The sequence below is a fragment of the Fusarium phalaenopsidis genome (genome assembly GCF_050370095.1).
Source record: "Fusarium phalaenopsidis strain FUZ10S chromosome Unknown contig_32278, whole genome shotgun sequence".
NCBI classification, from domain to species: Eukaryota; Fungi; Ascomycota; class Sordariomycetes; order Hypocreales; family Nectriaceae; genus Fusarium; species Fusarium phalaenopsidis.
The window spans coordinates 3,386,203-3,401,475 of record NW_028145417.1 but is presented as its reverse complement, the minus strand read 5'-3'; the positions used below and the strand labels follow the sequence as shown (position 1 = coordinate 3,401,475).

Below are 15,273 nucleotides of genomic sequence, written 5' to 3'. Positions count from 1 at the left end.
AGGTTACCTCGGTGTAGCTGCGGAACAGCGTATGATGAGCCCGCCGAATAAGGAAATGAACCGTGTTCATGAAGAGTATGTACTCCCCAATACTGGGACTCTCAACTAACTTCGAAAGGCTTGTGCGAGCCCGAATCATTCCTACCGTTATCGACGACTTCATACCCATCCTTGAGTTGAAAGTCGCTTGGAAGCACCTCCGTGCGGACCTTGGAAACATACTCCATCCTCCATACCTTCAAAACGCGCCATCAGTCCATCTTGACCATGCCGGGGCTAAAGTCCCTTCCGACATCATGACGGATTCCAGCATGACCTATGTCATCGTTATGACTGACCCTGATGCTCCATCGCGACAGGATCCCAAGTGGTCCGAGTTCTGTCACTGGATCAGGGCGTCATACCTGGCATTAGATTCAGTCACCGGGCGCCGGAGGAAAGATCTGGTGGAATACACGCCACCAGCACCCCCCGCCGGAACTGGGCCGCATCGCTACGTGTTCCTAGCCTTTATCCCAGCCAACGGAACAAGGAAAAGACTGCATCTTACCACGCCCAGCGCTAGAGTTCGCTGGGGTTCAGACACCGAGAGAACTGGTGTCCGTGATTGGGCAAATGTGAACGGACTTGTTCCCTTTGGTGAGTAGCCTGGATGTCAGATGTCAAAGCCATAAGCTCACATGTCACAGCTGCCAATTTCATCTATGCGGAGAACAAGAGGCAGTAAGTGAAGCTCAGAATGCTGAAATATGGACTAGATTACTTATCGTTAGTCCTGCCATCCAACCCAACTTGATTAATGTTTAGGGACATGGGTGTCACCGTGTCCTCTTTTGCTCCCCACCTAGTCTGGGGCTTCCCTCACTCCTTGTCAACCACTGTGCACGGCATCGTGGGTATCTTGTACCAAATCCAGTTCCTCACTACCTGAAAAAGCTACTATTATTCATCAATCAACAACATGCTGTCTTACGACCTTCCTTTCCTTTCGTCCCACCACGTGCTAAACAGCTACCTTGTACTATAACCCGCAGCCTCGTACGTACCACTGGCATCTACCCCTTGCCATGCATGTCACCGCTCAACGGCCATAGATTTCCCAAAGCATATTCACTGCAACCCCAGCCATTCTTGCCAAGGGGACCCGGGCGCCTAACTCGTTTAGTTGACCGCGATGGTTCCGTCCCCGCACGGCGATCGACCCATTTCAGACCAAGCTTCCAATCCAGGTTCGCGACCAGGCCATGCGCCTATGTCGAAGTCGTAACCCATGTCTCATAGTGAGAAACAGGAAAGTTACTCAAACCCGCAGCCCGACCTGCGACATTGCCGGCCTTTTTGAAAGCTTGGCGAGACATGGCAAATCAGTAGGCAGAATTAGAGAGCGTGACCACCTCCAAGGCAGTGATCATTGCTCAAAAAGGCAGGTCTCAGCCGGGACGATCAACAACTCGACATCTACCAGCATGAATGGCCGCATCGGCCTTTGCGGTATTATTCCGCGTATCCCTGTGAATTGCTTCAGAAAAGAATAAATAGGCCGATCAGTCTGCACCGCAAAGTCTGTGATACTCAGCATCCATCACAAGCCAATCACCAAGAGCAACGTCGACAGCATGAAGTTCAGCCTTTGCCTCGTCTCTCTTTTGCCAGTGGCATTTGCCCTGCCAGCTGGCACCAAAGACGAGTCCGTCTCTAAGCGTCAAAGTGCCAACACGGTGACGGATCAGCTGCTCTTCGGTGTCTCGTTGCCCACCTTCACTGCGCGACGTAACGCGCGAGACCCCCCAACCCTCAACTGGGACTCTGATGGTTGCACTTCATCTCCCGACAACCCCTTTGGCTTCCCCTTTGTCCCAGCCTGCAACCGCCACGACTTTGGCTATAACAACTACCGTGCTCAGAGCCGTTTCACTGTGAGCGGAAAGGCTCGCATTGATAGCAACTTCAAGACCGAGTGAGTTCCTCGCCCATCCCTTCAATGCTTTTGAATAATTACTAACATGATATCTCAAGCCTGTACTATCAGTGCGAGTCTGTCAGCGTATCGGGTGTATGCAGGGCTTTGGCCGACGTCTACTATGCCGCCGTCCGTGCCTTTGGTGGTGATGATGCCACTCCCGGCAAGAGAAGTGACAGCGAGTTGGTGAAGGAGTATGAGGAGAAGGTTGCGATTTACAACAAGCTTGTCGAGGAAGCTCAGGAGAAGGGAGACCTCCCTCGACTGGACTAGTGGGCAAAAGTCTAGCATCGTGCTCTGGGCCTTGAAACTCCATCAGTAGCATATTGACTTTCACATGATTAATGAATGATTGACAAAACTTCCTCCTTCACTGCAATATATCTCCTAGTGCTTTAGTTGGTGTCGTGCCTTAAGTAATCACGGCTACCTGATTGATAAGCTACCCTTAAATATAATCATGAGCGAAACTAGAAGTACAAAGTTTAGATCATTCCTAACGACACAGGGTTGATGTCACATTCAGCTGAGAAAACGGTGGGTTTCGTAGAGATTGAGGACTTGGAATTGTAAACTCAGGTATCAAGTCGCTTGATTATTCTATCTTGTTCTTCAAGTTGATCAATACTGATATCCCACAGGTAAGGCAACAACCGTCGCCTTCAAAATGTCTGTACAGAGGTCACGGCTCTATATGAAACTGACTTGAAGGCTGGAGGCTGTTGGACCTATGTTTTTGCGGCTTTGCCTGGCCTACCAACTAACAAGCACAACTACATATGCTGTGATCTAATCTAGTAAAATCATCGAGCCAGCTGACCGACCGTTGTCGGCCTTTGCGACAAACACAATCATAAATTGATCCCTCGGCACCTTCGCCGGTGGTGGGTATTTCTCGCTGACTTTGGGTCGAGTAAGACGAGCTGTCCAACTCCATCCGTTCCCTTCCCATGACACCTGAGAAGATGGCTCCCCATTGACAACGACGCTCAGCGAGCTTGACTCACCAGAGCTTGCCAGGTGACAGGTTCCAGTCACGGTGACCAGGCGGACTTCCTGTTCAGAGCTATCCTCGCTGATTGCCTTGGTCGATACGATCTTCAATATCGGCTTGACAAGAGAAGCTGGTCGAGAACTCGCTCTCGAGAGCGTAATCTGGTCTGAGGGCAATGATGGTGTGAGAGGTGGGTTTTGCCGGCGCTTCGACACGGTCTCATAAGCAAACGCATATCTCAAGAGGTCCTGATCCTGGTACGCTTTGCCGCAGAACGAGAGGCCGACTGGCATCTTCTCCTCCTCTAGATTCCCCATGGGAACTGTGATGCAAGGGACTCCGAGGTGCTTCAGCGATCGACCGCCATTTGCGTATTTGACTCCGTCTCGCAAAGCGTCAAGCATCGACTCGTAATTCTCATCGGAATCAGCCAACGCGACATCGCCGTTCGTTGGAAACACCACAACATCATACTCATTCTCAGTCATCCAGTCCTCCAAGTCCTTCTTCCTCATTGCTTCCAGGGCTTTTAGTGCATCCTCGCATCCTGGGAGGTCCGTAAGACCGGTTTCTCCCCGTTGTTTCACAACAGCCACCATATCTTCGTAGCGGACCTGATTCTGCGACTCGGTGTGTTGGGACGGGTCGTCCATCGGGGCAATTTGTGGGTGAATCTTATCAAGCTCAGCAAAGGTGAAGTTTGGTATCTTGCCATCCCCATTGCTGCAAAGGAAGTTGTCCCAACTCAAAGCAATCATGTCACAGCGTTCACGCGCCGCCCATTCCTGAGATAGACCAGGAACGTTCATTCCCTGACCAGGGAAGTGTTGTCGAGTGTAATTCTCAAAGAGAGGGAAGTCGGTCTCGATAACAGTCGCTCCTAGAGACTCGAGGTCTTTCCGTGCGCGGTCCCAGAGAGCCCTAACCCCAGCGGAGCAGGCATTCGTTGGCCTGGCGCCCTCAACTCCAATGAAGCATTTCGGAACTGCGATTCGTTTGTGTCGAAGGGCGTCCGGATCAGCCAAGGAGAGATAGTCGTCCGGCCGAACGTCACTCGCCTTTAGGAGTGGCACATAGGGCTGTGACCGCCAGAAATCCGCGTCACCTGCAGCAGCATCATCCGCAACGACAACATTGAGTACGTGGAACAAGTCCGTCATGGTTTTCGTGTGCGGGACAGCCTGATCGCAAGTCGGATATAGCGGCCATAACCCCCGTGGAGGAATGACACTGCGCGAAGAGGTGTAGGCCACCAGCGCATTGTTGGATGCTGGAGAGCGGCCTGACGTGACGGCTTCTCCAGCGAACCCAAAGGCAGCCAGGCTTGCCGCCGTGGCGACTCCGCAGCCGTAGGAGGAACCAGAAGCATAAGCAGTGCACATGTACTTCTGGTTATACGGGCTCTCAGAGCGACCATAGAGTCCGCGTTGACAACCTCCGTCCGCCATTGGGGGCATGTTTGTCTTTCCCAGGACAACCGCACCGGCCTTGCGGAGCAACTCCACAATAGCTGCATCCTCTGATGCTTTGAGGTTGGCAAAAGCAGGCGATGCAGCAGCGACAGTCATTCCTTCAACTCTGTAGCTATCCTTCACCGTGAAAGGGATGCCTTCAAGAGGTCGGGGTGTCTTTCCAGAAGCGCGGTAGTCATCCGAGGCTTGGGCTTCAGCAAAGGCATTGGGGTTGAGGACGCAAATCGAATTGAGACGTGGGCCACGACAATCATATTTTCCGATGTGATGAAGGTAGAGAGAGACAAGCTCAACACTGGTGATGACTCGAGCACCGAGCAACTGTTTGAGGTCGCTGATGCTGGCATCCAGCAGGCTGAATGTGGTCTTGTCCATGATGAAGCAAGGTAAACGTGTGTGAAGGTGGAAGCAAAAGCGAGCCTTGAGATAGAATGGATGTTGATGCCGTGTCGATTGTGAGAGATGAGACTCTTCTTGGGACAATACACGGTATTTATAAACGCAATTGTGGTGTTGACGATCCCAAAGTGATGCCTTGACAACATGCACAACCCCCCGGCTCGACATACTCTCCGAAGCGAAACTCGCCCGTTTCGGCCTTCCTTTCTAGCCAGTTGACCACATATGTACCTACAAGCAACCAGTCCAGCCCATTCTCTGCTAACACCACAGGTTTATCGCACTTTGCACGCTTGCTCGTTGTGTGAACATCATCTCCGAAGTTATTCATATACTAATCGGGAAGGTCGTGGCGAACCCCGTATTGGAAGTTCGAAGCGAACTTCGGAAGCATTACTGACTCAGCAAGTTAGCAGTCCCTACTCCCTCGACTCTGTTCTCCCATGGCTCACCTCTCCCTGTCTCCAACCCAAACCGTAGCACCCTTCGTCTAGATTCTCCACAATGGCGAGCCCGAGGAAAAGTGATTGCTGCTGGACATGTAAGCTAAGGCATGTCAAGTGTGACGGAGGAGAAACAGCCTGTCTACAATGCACGAGTCGGCACATAGACTGTCACGGATATGGCCAGAAGCCAGCATGGATGGATGGAGGGACGGAAGAAGAGCAGAAGAGACAACGTATTAAACGCGCAGTCATGAAGAATTTCAAACAGAAGAAGAAGCGTCGTCTCGCCAAAAACCAGGGTCATGCACGGCCACGAGTGCAAAGCCCGCACGCATCGACCCTTGAAGGTGAGTCGAATACGCTCTACTTACATGTCATTGTTTTTCCTAGGATGAATAAATGGGTACTTACTCCACAACCTGTAGTTACTTGTCAAGATGCCACCTCGTCATTAGACCGGCGACCCTGGCAAAGCCGCATTCTCTCCGGCTGTTCGTTTCCAAAACCCCTGCAGTATGACGAAGCCAGTCTTTTGATGCACTATCTCGACCATGTTTTCCCCTACCAATACCCATTCTGCAGAAAAGGCGAGGCTATGGCTTCGATCGCTACCGCAATAAACGATCGGCATCAACTTCCACAGTCACCAAACCGAGTGCTGCCTCTTCTTTTCGAAAACAAAGCCACAGCAGCGATTTCGTTCCACATTCCGGTATTGTTATGGATGGACATTTTAGCCTGCATCGCGACACAGCAAAAGCCAAAGTTGCCCTATGAGGAATGGCTAGGTCCCAGTTGTAGTTTTGACCTCGTACGTCTAATGGGGTGCCATAACACAGTCATGAAATCCATAGGCGACCTGGGGGCCCTCAACGAGTGGACGGTCGAGGCCTTCAACTCAAACCAGCTTGAAGCAGAGCATCTTAGGAGGAGAAAGCAACACATAGAGGACGACTTGGAGGATTGTATGGAAGCTATTCCCATAACTTCAGCAGAGGTTTGCCAAGTGTCATTCTTTACCAATGATTCTTCATTGCTAACACAAAGAAAGGCACGAATGCGATCTGGTGAAGGCTGTGTCACTCGCATATATGCCGCTGCAGCGTTGGTTCAACTTCAGCTTGTCGGCCAGAGGATTTTGCCACGTCTTTCATCAACCAGGATACGGAGAGCAGTGAGCCGGACGATACTGGAGATTCAGATGGCCCAGGACACAATTTCCCCTCGACAAATAAGTTGGCCCATATGCGTCGCTGGATGCGTGGCTGATCCGGATCAAAGACTATTCTTCGAGCAGCTGCTGGAGGAGACACTCTCCCAAGGAGGCGGCATGATTGGAAATTGCGGAACGATTCTGGATATTATACAAAATAGTTGGAGATACCAGGGAGATCAGCCAGATGTCCAATGGGACTGTGGCAGTGTCATGAAGGAGATGGGCATTTGCGCCCTGCTAATTTGAGTGGGAGGGGGAAACGTCCAGGCCCAAGCCCGAAATTGTCAACTGCGCCATTGGTCCCAGAGGTTGCCAGCATATTCTCGATCCAACATGTTGGTTATGGTAGGATTCAAGTGTTCGATGTTTAATGTATAAACAATGCAAGTGGTCAGAATAGAGTTGAACCATCTGCATCAACTCAGATACCGAGGGACCCAATGAAACGGCCACCTCTATCAGGAAACCCAAGTTGTCAGCTATCCGGACAAAACCAACTCCCGTCCTCACAATCTTGGCCAAGATCCTGGCCACCGCCACCCCCGCATCGTTATCCGAGTCACGGCCCCCAGGCTCAAGCCCGAGGCCGTCAGCTAAGCTCAAAAAGGAAAGTCGATTGCCCATTCCCAAGTGGATCCCTCGGCCCAGAGATTTCAGCCTGTAAGGTCTCGTCTTTCAACCCAGGTTCCCCGCGCGGGCTCGGAGACCCAGCCATGCCGCGCCAACGCTTATCGATGTTTGCAACCCGAGGACGCGATATCTCGCAGGGGACATCTCCTGGCTGGTGCCGACATCAACGTCGATTGCTTGTGCAGGAACCAGACATCTTATATCTGCCGGCCAGGTGGATCGCTCGCCTTCTTAAATCTCCACCTCCACGTTTACGCACCTCACTCATCCATATCCGGGCACAAAGTTGCAAACTCGGATCGGTTCATCCGTGGCAACTGCAGACGAGACGATCGGAGCAAGATCCAAATCCAGGGGTTCCCGATTATCAAGCATTGGACTCCGCATTCTGTCTCCCTTTACATCCTTGCAAGCAATATCCCAGAGCGGCTTAGCATCGACACCCTCCTAAACCAAGAACACCATGGGCAAGACAAGAGTTCGCGTCGTCGAAGGCTCTTGCTGGCCCTGCAAGAAACGTCGAATCAAATGCGACCTAGCCAAACCTATCTGCTCGAGATGTGCCAAAGTAGGCGCCTCTTGCGATTACAATACCCGGTTGATCAGATGGAGCACGCGACCAGCTGTTACAGTACCCGCCATATACCAAGTAACGAGTCGTGATGAACAACTGGCTTCCTCTCTCGCCGTCTACGAGAAGCGCTCCCTCGACTACTTCCATGGCCGTTTCTGGCCGTTGCTCACAACCGCTTCAGAACCATGCGCACCTCCGACCCTCATCGCATTAGAGCATCGCGTCGTATTGCTTGCCACCTGTGTCCTAGCCGACTCACACCGGTGGCTACAAGATGGACGCAACAGTCGCAGCATCATGAACGTCAAGCGCGCGGAATGTCTCGCCGCCCTACGTGAAAAGGTCAACGACTATTGCGCAAAGGACGATGGCCCGCTGCAGACACTCTTGTTTGCCGTGTTGCTACTCTACTTCCATGACGGTTTCCTCGAGTGCGCGCAGTCCTCGATGTCTACTTCAAGTCATCGGGATGGAGTACTGGCCATCCTCCAACGCCTCGGGGGCATAGAAACTGTCCTGGGCAGTGGCCAAGACCCCCTTCACATGCTCTTATCAGAGTTCGCGACAACAGATCTCACCAGAGCTATGCTCACAGGTCAAGCTCCTTCCTTTTCACCTGCCTTGTGGGATGTTGTAGACAGGGGTCCTGTCTGGTGGGGGAGAGACACGATGGGATACTGTTCCCTCTCGTCTGTCTTTCAGGAGATATCAAGCATGGCCTTCTATCTCGAGGATGTGGCACAGATGCGCCAAGAGTTCTCAATCGAACGAATCCGAACCTTTGAAGTGTCTCTGAGGCCGACATACGCACCCCTTGCCCTGGAAGACCTTCCTTCGCCTGGTTCAAGTTCTGGTTTAAGTCCAAAGGAACCGACAGAGTCCGACAAAGAGTCAGCGCAAGCGTACAGCCTCGTCCGCATCTTCCAACACTCGGCGCTCATCTATCTCTACCGGGCAATCTGTGGTTTGCCATCTAACCACGCATTGGTTCAGCAACATACGCAGTCATGTCTGGACTGCATCTCCAGCATCAAACGGCCCTCCAAGATCCTCAACTGTTCAGTCCTGCCCCTTTGCATTGCCGGGGCACATGCCCAATGTCCAAAGCAGCAGCGGGCGGTTCGCAGTATGGCTACATTTATATATGATGAGATTCGGTTTGCTTCCGTCAACTCGGTCGTTGCGGCTTTGGAAGCCATCTGGAAGAGGACGCCGGAGGAGAGCTTGACTTGGACTGAAATGTTTTCACACTTGAACCCGGAGGCCATTATCCTATAGCCACCTTGTAAATAGTAATCAGAATACCCCTTCTTTTATCATCAAAGGCGGTTCGAGAGGCGATTGTGAAGCACCGGAGCCAGGATCTGATTGTGAATCACTTCATCGCACAAGGCATCTATGGCAGGTGATACTGTTAGTCCCTGTGGGGTATAGGCAGACGGGCGACTCCTTCAAGCACGCTAAGCGATCGAGGAGTTCTATCAAGGATATCTAAGCAGCATCAATCTACCTCGCCACGGAAGCAAATATTGACCTTGCCGCCAGTATGTCATTAACCTGCCGAGGGCGCGGTTGGAACACAGCTCTACAATCTTCAACACCCCCGTTTCCCCACGACCGCTTATTTGGCACCACTGGCGCAGGCGGTCGCCGCGTTTTCTCGAGGATGGATGCTCTCTCAAAGTCTTTAATCATCACCCGGCCCGTTTCGTGGTTAATCAACGCGTTTGCCTTCCTCACGTCAAGATGCACCACCCCTTCCATATGCAGTTCTCTGAGGGAGCGTAACACCTCCCCCTCGAGGGACTTGTTCATCGTGCCCAAGTTCCCGGCACAGTCTAGGCTATCTCCTCCCCATGAGAGAAATGACAGGTGTATGATGTAAACCCGCAGATCGTAAATAATAAGTCCACCCAAGATCGCGGAGGTCAATAGCGCCCATGAAGACCGGCACAGTGATGCCTTGCAGTCTGTGCAGATGCTGATACACCGCCACCTCATGCTCAAGATCCTCGATGAATGCCGCCACGGTGCCCTTGCTGACAAAGGTGTAGCCATACTCAAGCAGCGTGAGCTGAAATAGCACTCCCCGCGACCCTTCTTTGCCTAGGGGGACCATTCCCTCGTCCAGTGATCGCTTGAGTTTGTTACGAAGAAGCTGGAGCCACTCGCCATGGTCGACAGGGTGGTGGGTCTGTCGACCATCATCGTGCTCTCGATGAGGCATCACGTTGGGGCAGCCCTTATCCAGGGGACTTCGTGTCATCAATCCGCGAAGGCACTTTTGCGAGCAATATTGACGAACTGAACGGCCCGAGCTGCCCTCGCCGGCGCCGGCGCCACCCGTGCCGCTGTTGCTGTTGCTGTTGTTGCCGCCCCCGTGTGGCCGACGAGCCAGAATTCGCTGGCTGCGTCGGGTGCCTGGGCTGTCGGCGCGTGGAGCTGGCGTGGGGGTGTTCGGTAACGGTCGCTCGGGCTCGTCATCAGACGATTCTGGAGAACGTTCCTTCCGAAGCTGATCTTGGTCTTTAGGCGCATCGGCGATGCGTCTTCTTCTCCGTAGGAGGTAGGGGGGCCGGTCAACATTGCGGTACGTCCGAGGCTCGTATGCCGGTGAGTCGGCCGGGGCTGTTCTCTCGCTAACCGGGATAAATCATGAACGGAGGTTGTCAGGGTGGGCCAAGACCTCAGGCCCGTGTTCGGCCAGGTGGAAGTAGAGCGTCCCGGGGTCCTTCTGCCAATCAATCTTGAGAAAGACGATCGTCTCGCCTGTCGTCAACAGTCCGTACTCGAGCCCGTTCTCGATCATGTAGTGATATGTCTCCTGGTCGTCCGCCGTGGGCACTGTGGCTCGATTGACGACTTGTTTGTGGATGTCCATGGAGTGCAGACTGGCTCGCATGTGCACAGGCGTGAGTTTGTGGGGTGCCTTATACTCCATAACATACGCCATGTTCCGCAGAGACGACTGCTCGTCGGCCGTATAAACGCAAATCTGATCTGGACGAAGCTGGCTGCGGTCTAGCTGGTCCGGGCCTGGTGTTCTCGGCGGTGTCACCGGCGAGCCTTGTCGCTCAACGACCTCTTCAGCAACGTCGCTGATCGCGCTAGGATGGTTCTCGAAGATGATGCCGTCTCCGACGTCGAACTCGTCGCAGAATGTCTCCTCCTCCGTCAGACGCTGCACGATCGAGCGCACCGGATCTTCCACACTATTATGCTGGAAATGCTCCAAGTCCTTCTCGTTCGAAATCGCTCTGCGGGATACTCTGGCGCCGAGGCCACGTAGGAAGGCCTGGCTCTCGAAGGATCGGTCATCGTTGGTGTTGGTGAGCGTAGAATAAACTGCGCCGAATGTTATCCTCTGCTCTTCCAAAAAAAAATTCCAGCCAGGGCTCGAGGCGCGTCGGGCAGAACTTGTTTCGCGGGTTTGTTATCGATCCCTTGGATGTCAAGCTCTTGTTCGTTTGGACAGAAAACTTGGTGAAAACGAGGCCATGACAAGCTTCTATATATTCGTCTAGCGTCATCGGCCGGCTTTCTTCTTCTGCTTTGTCGGCGCGTTGACGTTCTCGTTCGGCGTGATCGCGTTCCCGATCCGCTCGTTCACGCTTGTTCGCGCTCTTGTTGCCGCTGCTCCTCGGCATCTTTGATGCGTTGCTCAGCCTCCTTGGTGCGTTGCTCAGCTTCCTACAGGAGCCTTTGCAGTCTCTGCAATTCTGACTCCATCTATGTGGTCCATTCGTGCGCAGAAGAGTCGACCTGACCGATGTATGGAGTTGAAGTTGTTGTAATAAGCGTGCCATCGAGACGAATGCGTTGGTGGGTCGTGTGGCGCGTGGGGAGTCAGATTGGGTGACCCTAACATGTGCATAAAATATACATAGCTGCGTGTTAACTATGAGATAGTAGTGGCCTAGAAGTTAACAAATATTAGTAAAAAATTATATAAAATAATCCTAAGTATCTAATTCGCTTATTTAATATTAACAATATTTTCTTATTTTATTTTAAATAATACTATATAAGTATTTATTGGTGCTTTTCTCTCTTCTATAGGGTAGCGTAGTCAAGGGCAAGTTCCAGTGCCTACGGAGCACGCCCGAGCGAGGGGCCTGGCACGTGACACAAGAAATCTTATCACAGACGATTCATGAAGTGTCATGTGGCCATAGACACAGCACTCTACAAATCCTCCCAAACAGCCCCAGGCAGCGGCGTTACCTTTCCGAAAAGAAGACCCAAAATTCACTTGATCTCGGATTTCCGTAGTTGTAATATATGGAGCTGAATATGGCGGAATACCCTAAAGTTGAGGGCACCGGTGACAAGTGGTGAAGCTGAAGTTCCTCCAGGCTTACCGAGTCTATTTAGAGTCTCTTGTGAAGTGTCGCCGCACCCAAGGGTGATGCACCGCCTCAGACGGTGGGATGGACACGTTTTAGACTTTTGCAACCTCAGCTGAAGAGGATCTTGACGAGTTTCCGCACAACTCGTAACCATGAAGTTCGAGTCCACTGGGATAACCTCCATTATCTTGGCACTCTCTCTCGTTTTGACAACTCCGCTTTCGATTGGAGCGTATGGAATCGCAGAGACAAAAGTTTCGGGCCTAGCCAGAGAATCAATTCAGGATGGCTCTCAAAACAAAGACAGCCCACAATTTGTCATGATCTTGTACGTCCTCCGACACACATATCAGTCCTCGTCGACTGACGGAAACCAGTGGCGATTCTTTTTCAAGGATCGGAACTCAACATAACATAAGCAGGTGGCGCAAGCCTGGCCCACGTGCAGCGAACCCGATTGGAAATCCCAAATGGCCGGGCGAGACGTCAACAGGAGGCAAGAACTGGGTAGGCTACATGGTATCCGAGTTCAACCACACGCTCACTCTTGCCTATGGCTTCGCAAGCTCTGGCGCTGTCGTGGACCCTCACCTGGTTAAGCCAAATCCTTACTACGCCTACTGCTTCCAAGATCAGATCAGACATTTCAACATGAGCATCGGCCACAGACCTGACTATGCCTTGTGGAATGTTGACAACGCCGTCGCGGCCATCTGGTTCGGCGTCAACGATGTTCGACTGTCTTTTACCGAGAATGGCACCAAAAAACTCATGAAAGCAACCGTTAAGCGACTATTCGAGTTAACTCATGAATTACACAAGCTGGGGCTTCGGCAATTTGTCTTTCTGGAAGTTCCTCGTAAGTTATACCACAGACGTCTTCTAGGCGGACATGCTAACCAGAGACCCAGCGCTTGAATTCTTGCCTATATTTCAGCCCAGGAAGCCAGGAAAGAAGTATGTGACGCTTACCTATGCTATCAGGGTGTGGAATGATCATCTTGTTGAGCATATAGAGCGTTTCAGACAAGACCATCCTAACTCCAAGGCCTCTGTTGTGCAAATATGGGATATCTATATGAACGCCATGCTTGACCCCGCGTCATTCGGATCGCGTAATAACCATTGTACTGATCGGAGAGGAGACAAATGTGTAAGTTATAACTTGGAAGATGGAATATTCCTTGGCCACTGACTTGCTCTAGTTATGGTATGATATCTTACATCCGGGAAAGAGAATTCATCGGCTCATGGCAGAGCGTGTGGCAGAGATTGCATGGAGAGGGCAATAGAACTTGTAGGGGTGGACGAAAATCTCATTGCTTTAATAAGAGAAGAAGACTGGGTATTAGCTATTAAAACATCATTTGCCCGCGTTCCTAAGCCCGTTGTGCCATTTGTAACCTCTCTTCCAAGGAGACCTCTCATTCTGAATTCGATGTAGGCTCACCACACACACGGATAACCAACTTCCCCTTAGCGGTCCCCGACTTCAGTTTTGCATATGCTTTGGCAGAGTCCTCCAAACTGTACTCCTCCTCAATGACTGGCTTGACTTTGCCCTCCTCGATCCACTGTGCAACTTGCCCGAAATCCTTTGTGTTTGCACTCACCGAGTGAAAAACAAACCTTCTCTGTCCACCTCCGAGCCACTTGGGTAGTACGTGAATGGCGAATAGTGCCTTGAAGGTCTTGAATTGGGGTGGCAGGCCAACGGCCACGTACGTTCCCTGAGGCTTGAGGTAATGGTGGCATTGCCAATACAGCTCGGGTTTGGCAAAGATGGTATCCAGAATATGGTCGTATTGGTGGCCGGTTCGTTTGAGTGCCGTGATGATATCTTCAGCTTTGTAGTCAATCACCTCGTCAGCACCAAGGTTTCGGCATAGGTCCGCGTTGGCACCGGAGCAGACCGCGGTGACCTGAGAACAGCCCAGAGCTTTGGCGATCTGGATGGCAAAGACACCGACGCCGCCGCTGCCACCGTTGATGAGGACCTTCTGTCCGGGCTCTAGGTACGGAGCAAAGGATTGAAGAGGTGCCGTGCCGCAGATGCCCACGCAGGCGGCATCTCTCAGAGATACACCGTCAGGAACAGGTGCAACACCCGCCTTTCTAACTTCGACGTACTCTGCCAAGGTGCCACCGACCGGGGGCTCAGTTCTTCCAAAGACACGTTGGCCAGGCTTGAGATCGGACAGCGAGGTGGCAACAACAGTGCCGGAAAAGTCCAGCCCAGGGGTGGCGGGTTTCTTGATGAATGTGCTGCCGAATGGCATTTCGGCTGGCTTGTAGTCCAGATGGTTGAGAGACGCGTAGGCGACTTTGACAAGAGTGTGGTCTTTTGGCAGTGAATGGGCGTTTTTTGGTAGTTTGGCCTCGGCGTTGAGCGTGAGGTTCTTCTCGATGCCACCAGCGATGGAGCGCCATTGGGCGGCTCGCATGGTTGGCGGAAGCTCAGTGGGTGTAGTCATGATGAACAAATCTGTAGAGTTCTGTTTACAATGATGAAAACGATCTCGGCGAGATGACTTTACAGAAGTATGCCGCTAATTGTTGATGCTTCACCGTGGTTTTATCGTCCTTCAAACAAATGACGGACAGGGTGGCGTGAAATAAAGTGGTGCCATCCAAGCCAACTCAAAACGCAAGCTTGCTCATTAAAATTCGCAAAGCGACTCGGATTCGCTAAAACCTCGATCGACCGTGTGATGGATCGACCAATCCTGGACCGGGTTCCGGATCCCGTGGTTGGGGGTGGCCTGTTGAGCTTATGAGCACAACACGTCACATACGTCGCCTTTGTTGGTTCCCTGAATGTTTTTTCGTTAAGCGATGGAGGCGCTGTGGTGCGACGTGTGCCATCCTTTTTTACTCTTCGTCAGTGGAAGGCTCATGTTTGACGTGTCGTTGGGTAACATTCGGCCATCAAGTGATTATTTCCAGTGACTGGTGTCTTGCCAAGTCGCAGTCGGTCCACTGTCAGCCAGAGCTTGTTAGAAGTACAGCTGGAGTGTTGCGACACTGGTAGCGGAAGTACATTACAGTGGACAAGAATAACAGCTGAAACTACAGTCAGGCAATTATCATTGCGCACGCATTGAGGCGAGTATTGCTTAGAGAGAGGTGTGGAACCAAGGAAACATCAGTGAAGCATGAGTTGACTGTCTTTGTAAATACAATACAAGAGAGGAAATAAAATCATGAAGACACCATATCCAAACAGTACAAGT

At 51.9% G+C, this 15,273-nt stretch overlaps 7 protein-coding genes across 7 annotated transcripts; 4 read left to right on the top strand and 3 right to left on the bottom strand.

Annotated features, from left to right (window-relative positions):
* Positions 1–296: 296 nt before the first annotated feature.
* On the top strand, positions 297–807 carry LRP88_01685 (phosphatidylethanolamine-binding protein; the record flags this gene model as incomplete). Its single annotated transcript, XM_083238361.1, has 3 exons — positions 297–639; positions 690–723; positions 774–807. The coding sequence occupies 3 exons, from the start codon at positions 297–299 to the stop codon at positions 805–807; spliced, it is 411 nt and encodes a 136-aa protein (XP_083106866.1).
* Positions 808–1,616: 809 nt separating this feature from the next.
* Positions 1,617–2,233, top strand: LRP88_01684 (prokaryotic phospholipase A2-domain-containing protein; the record flags this gene model as incomplete). Its single annotated transcript, XM_083238360.1, has 2 exons — positions 1,617–1,957; positions 2,017–2,233. 2 exons carry the CDS (start codon positions 1,617–1,619, stop codon positions 2,231–2,233), a joined length of 558 nt encoding a protein of 185 aa, XP_083106865.1.
* Positions 2,234–2,749: 516 nt separating this feature from the next.
* LRP88_01683 (amidase signature domain-containing protein) lies at positions 2,750–4,801 on the bottom strand (the record flags this gene model as incomplete). Its single annotated transcript, XM_083238359.1, has 1 exon — positions 2,750–4,801. One exon carries the CDS (start codon positions 4,799–4,801, stop codon positions 2,750–2,752), a length of 2,052 nt encoding a protein of 683 aa, XP_083106864.1.
* A 2,779-nt stretch (positions 4,802–7,580) lies between these two features.
* LRP88_01682 (transcription factor domain-containing protein) lies at positions 7,581–8,969 on the top strand (the record flags this gene model as incomplete). The annotated part of the gene is made up of 1 exon (XM_083238358.1): positions 7,581–8,969. The coding sequence occupies one exon, from the start codon at positions 7,581–7,583 to the stop codon at positions 8,967–8,969; it is 1,389 nt and encodes a 462-aa protein (XP_083106863.1).
* Positions 8,970–9,534: 565 nt separating this feature from the next.
* LRP88_01681 (uncharacterized protein) lies at positions 9,535–11,338 on the bottom strand (the record flags this gene model as incomplete). The annotated part of the gene is made up of 3 exons (XM_083238357.1): positions 9,535–10,326; positions 10,378–11,036; positions 11,260–11,338. The coding sequence occupies 3 exons, from the start codon at positions 11,336–11,338 to the stop codon at positions 9,535–9,537; spliced, it is 1,530 nt and encodes a 509-aa protein (XP_083106862.1).
* An 854-nt stretch (positions 11,339–12,192) lies between these two features.
* Positions 12,193–13,256, top strand: LRP88_01680 (uncharacterized protein; the record flags this gene model as incomplete). Its single annotated transcript, XM_083238356.1, has 4 exons — positions 12,193–12,368; positions 12,463–12,899; positions 12,952–13,191; positions 13,246–13,256. The coding sequence occupies 4 exons, from the start codon at positions 12,193–12,195 to the stop codon at positions 13,254–13,256; spliced, it is 864 nt and encodes a 287-aa protein (XP_083106861.1).
* Positions 13,257–13,464: 208 nt separating this feature from the next.
* LRP88_01679 (NAD(P)-dependent alcohol dehydrogenase) lies at positions 13,465–14,514 on the bottom strand (the record flags this gene model as incomplete). Its single annotated transcript, XM_083238355.1, has 1 exon — positions 13,465–14,514. One exon carries the CDS (start codon positions 14,512–14,514, stop codon positions 13,465–13,467), a length of 1,050 nt encoding a protein of 349 aa, XP_083106860.1.
* Positions 14,515–15,273: the final 759 nt, after the last annotated feature.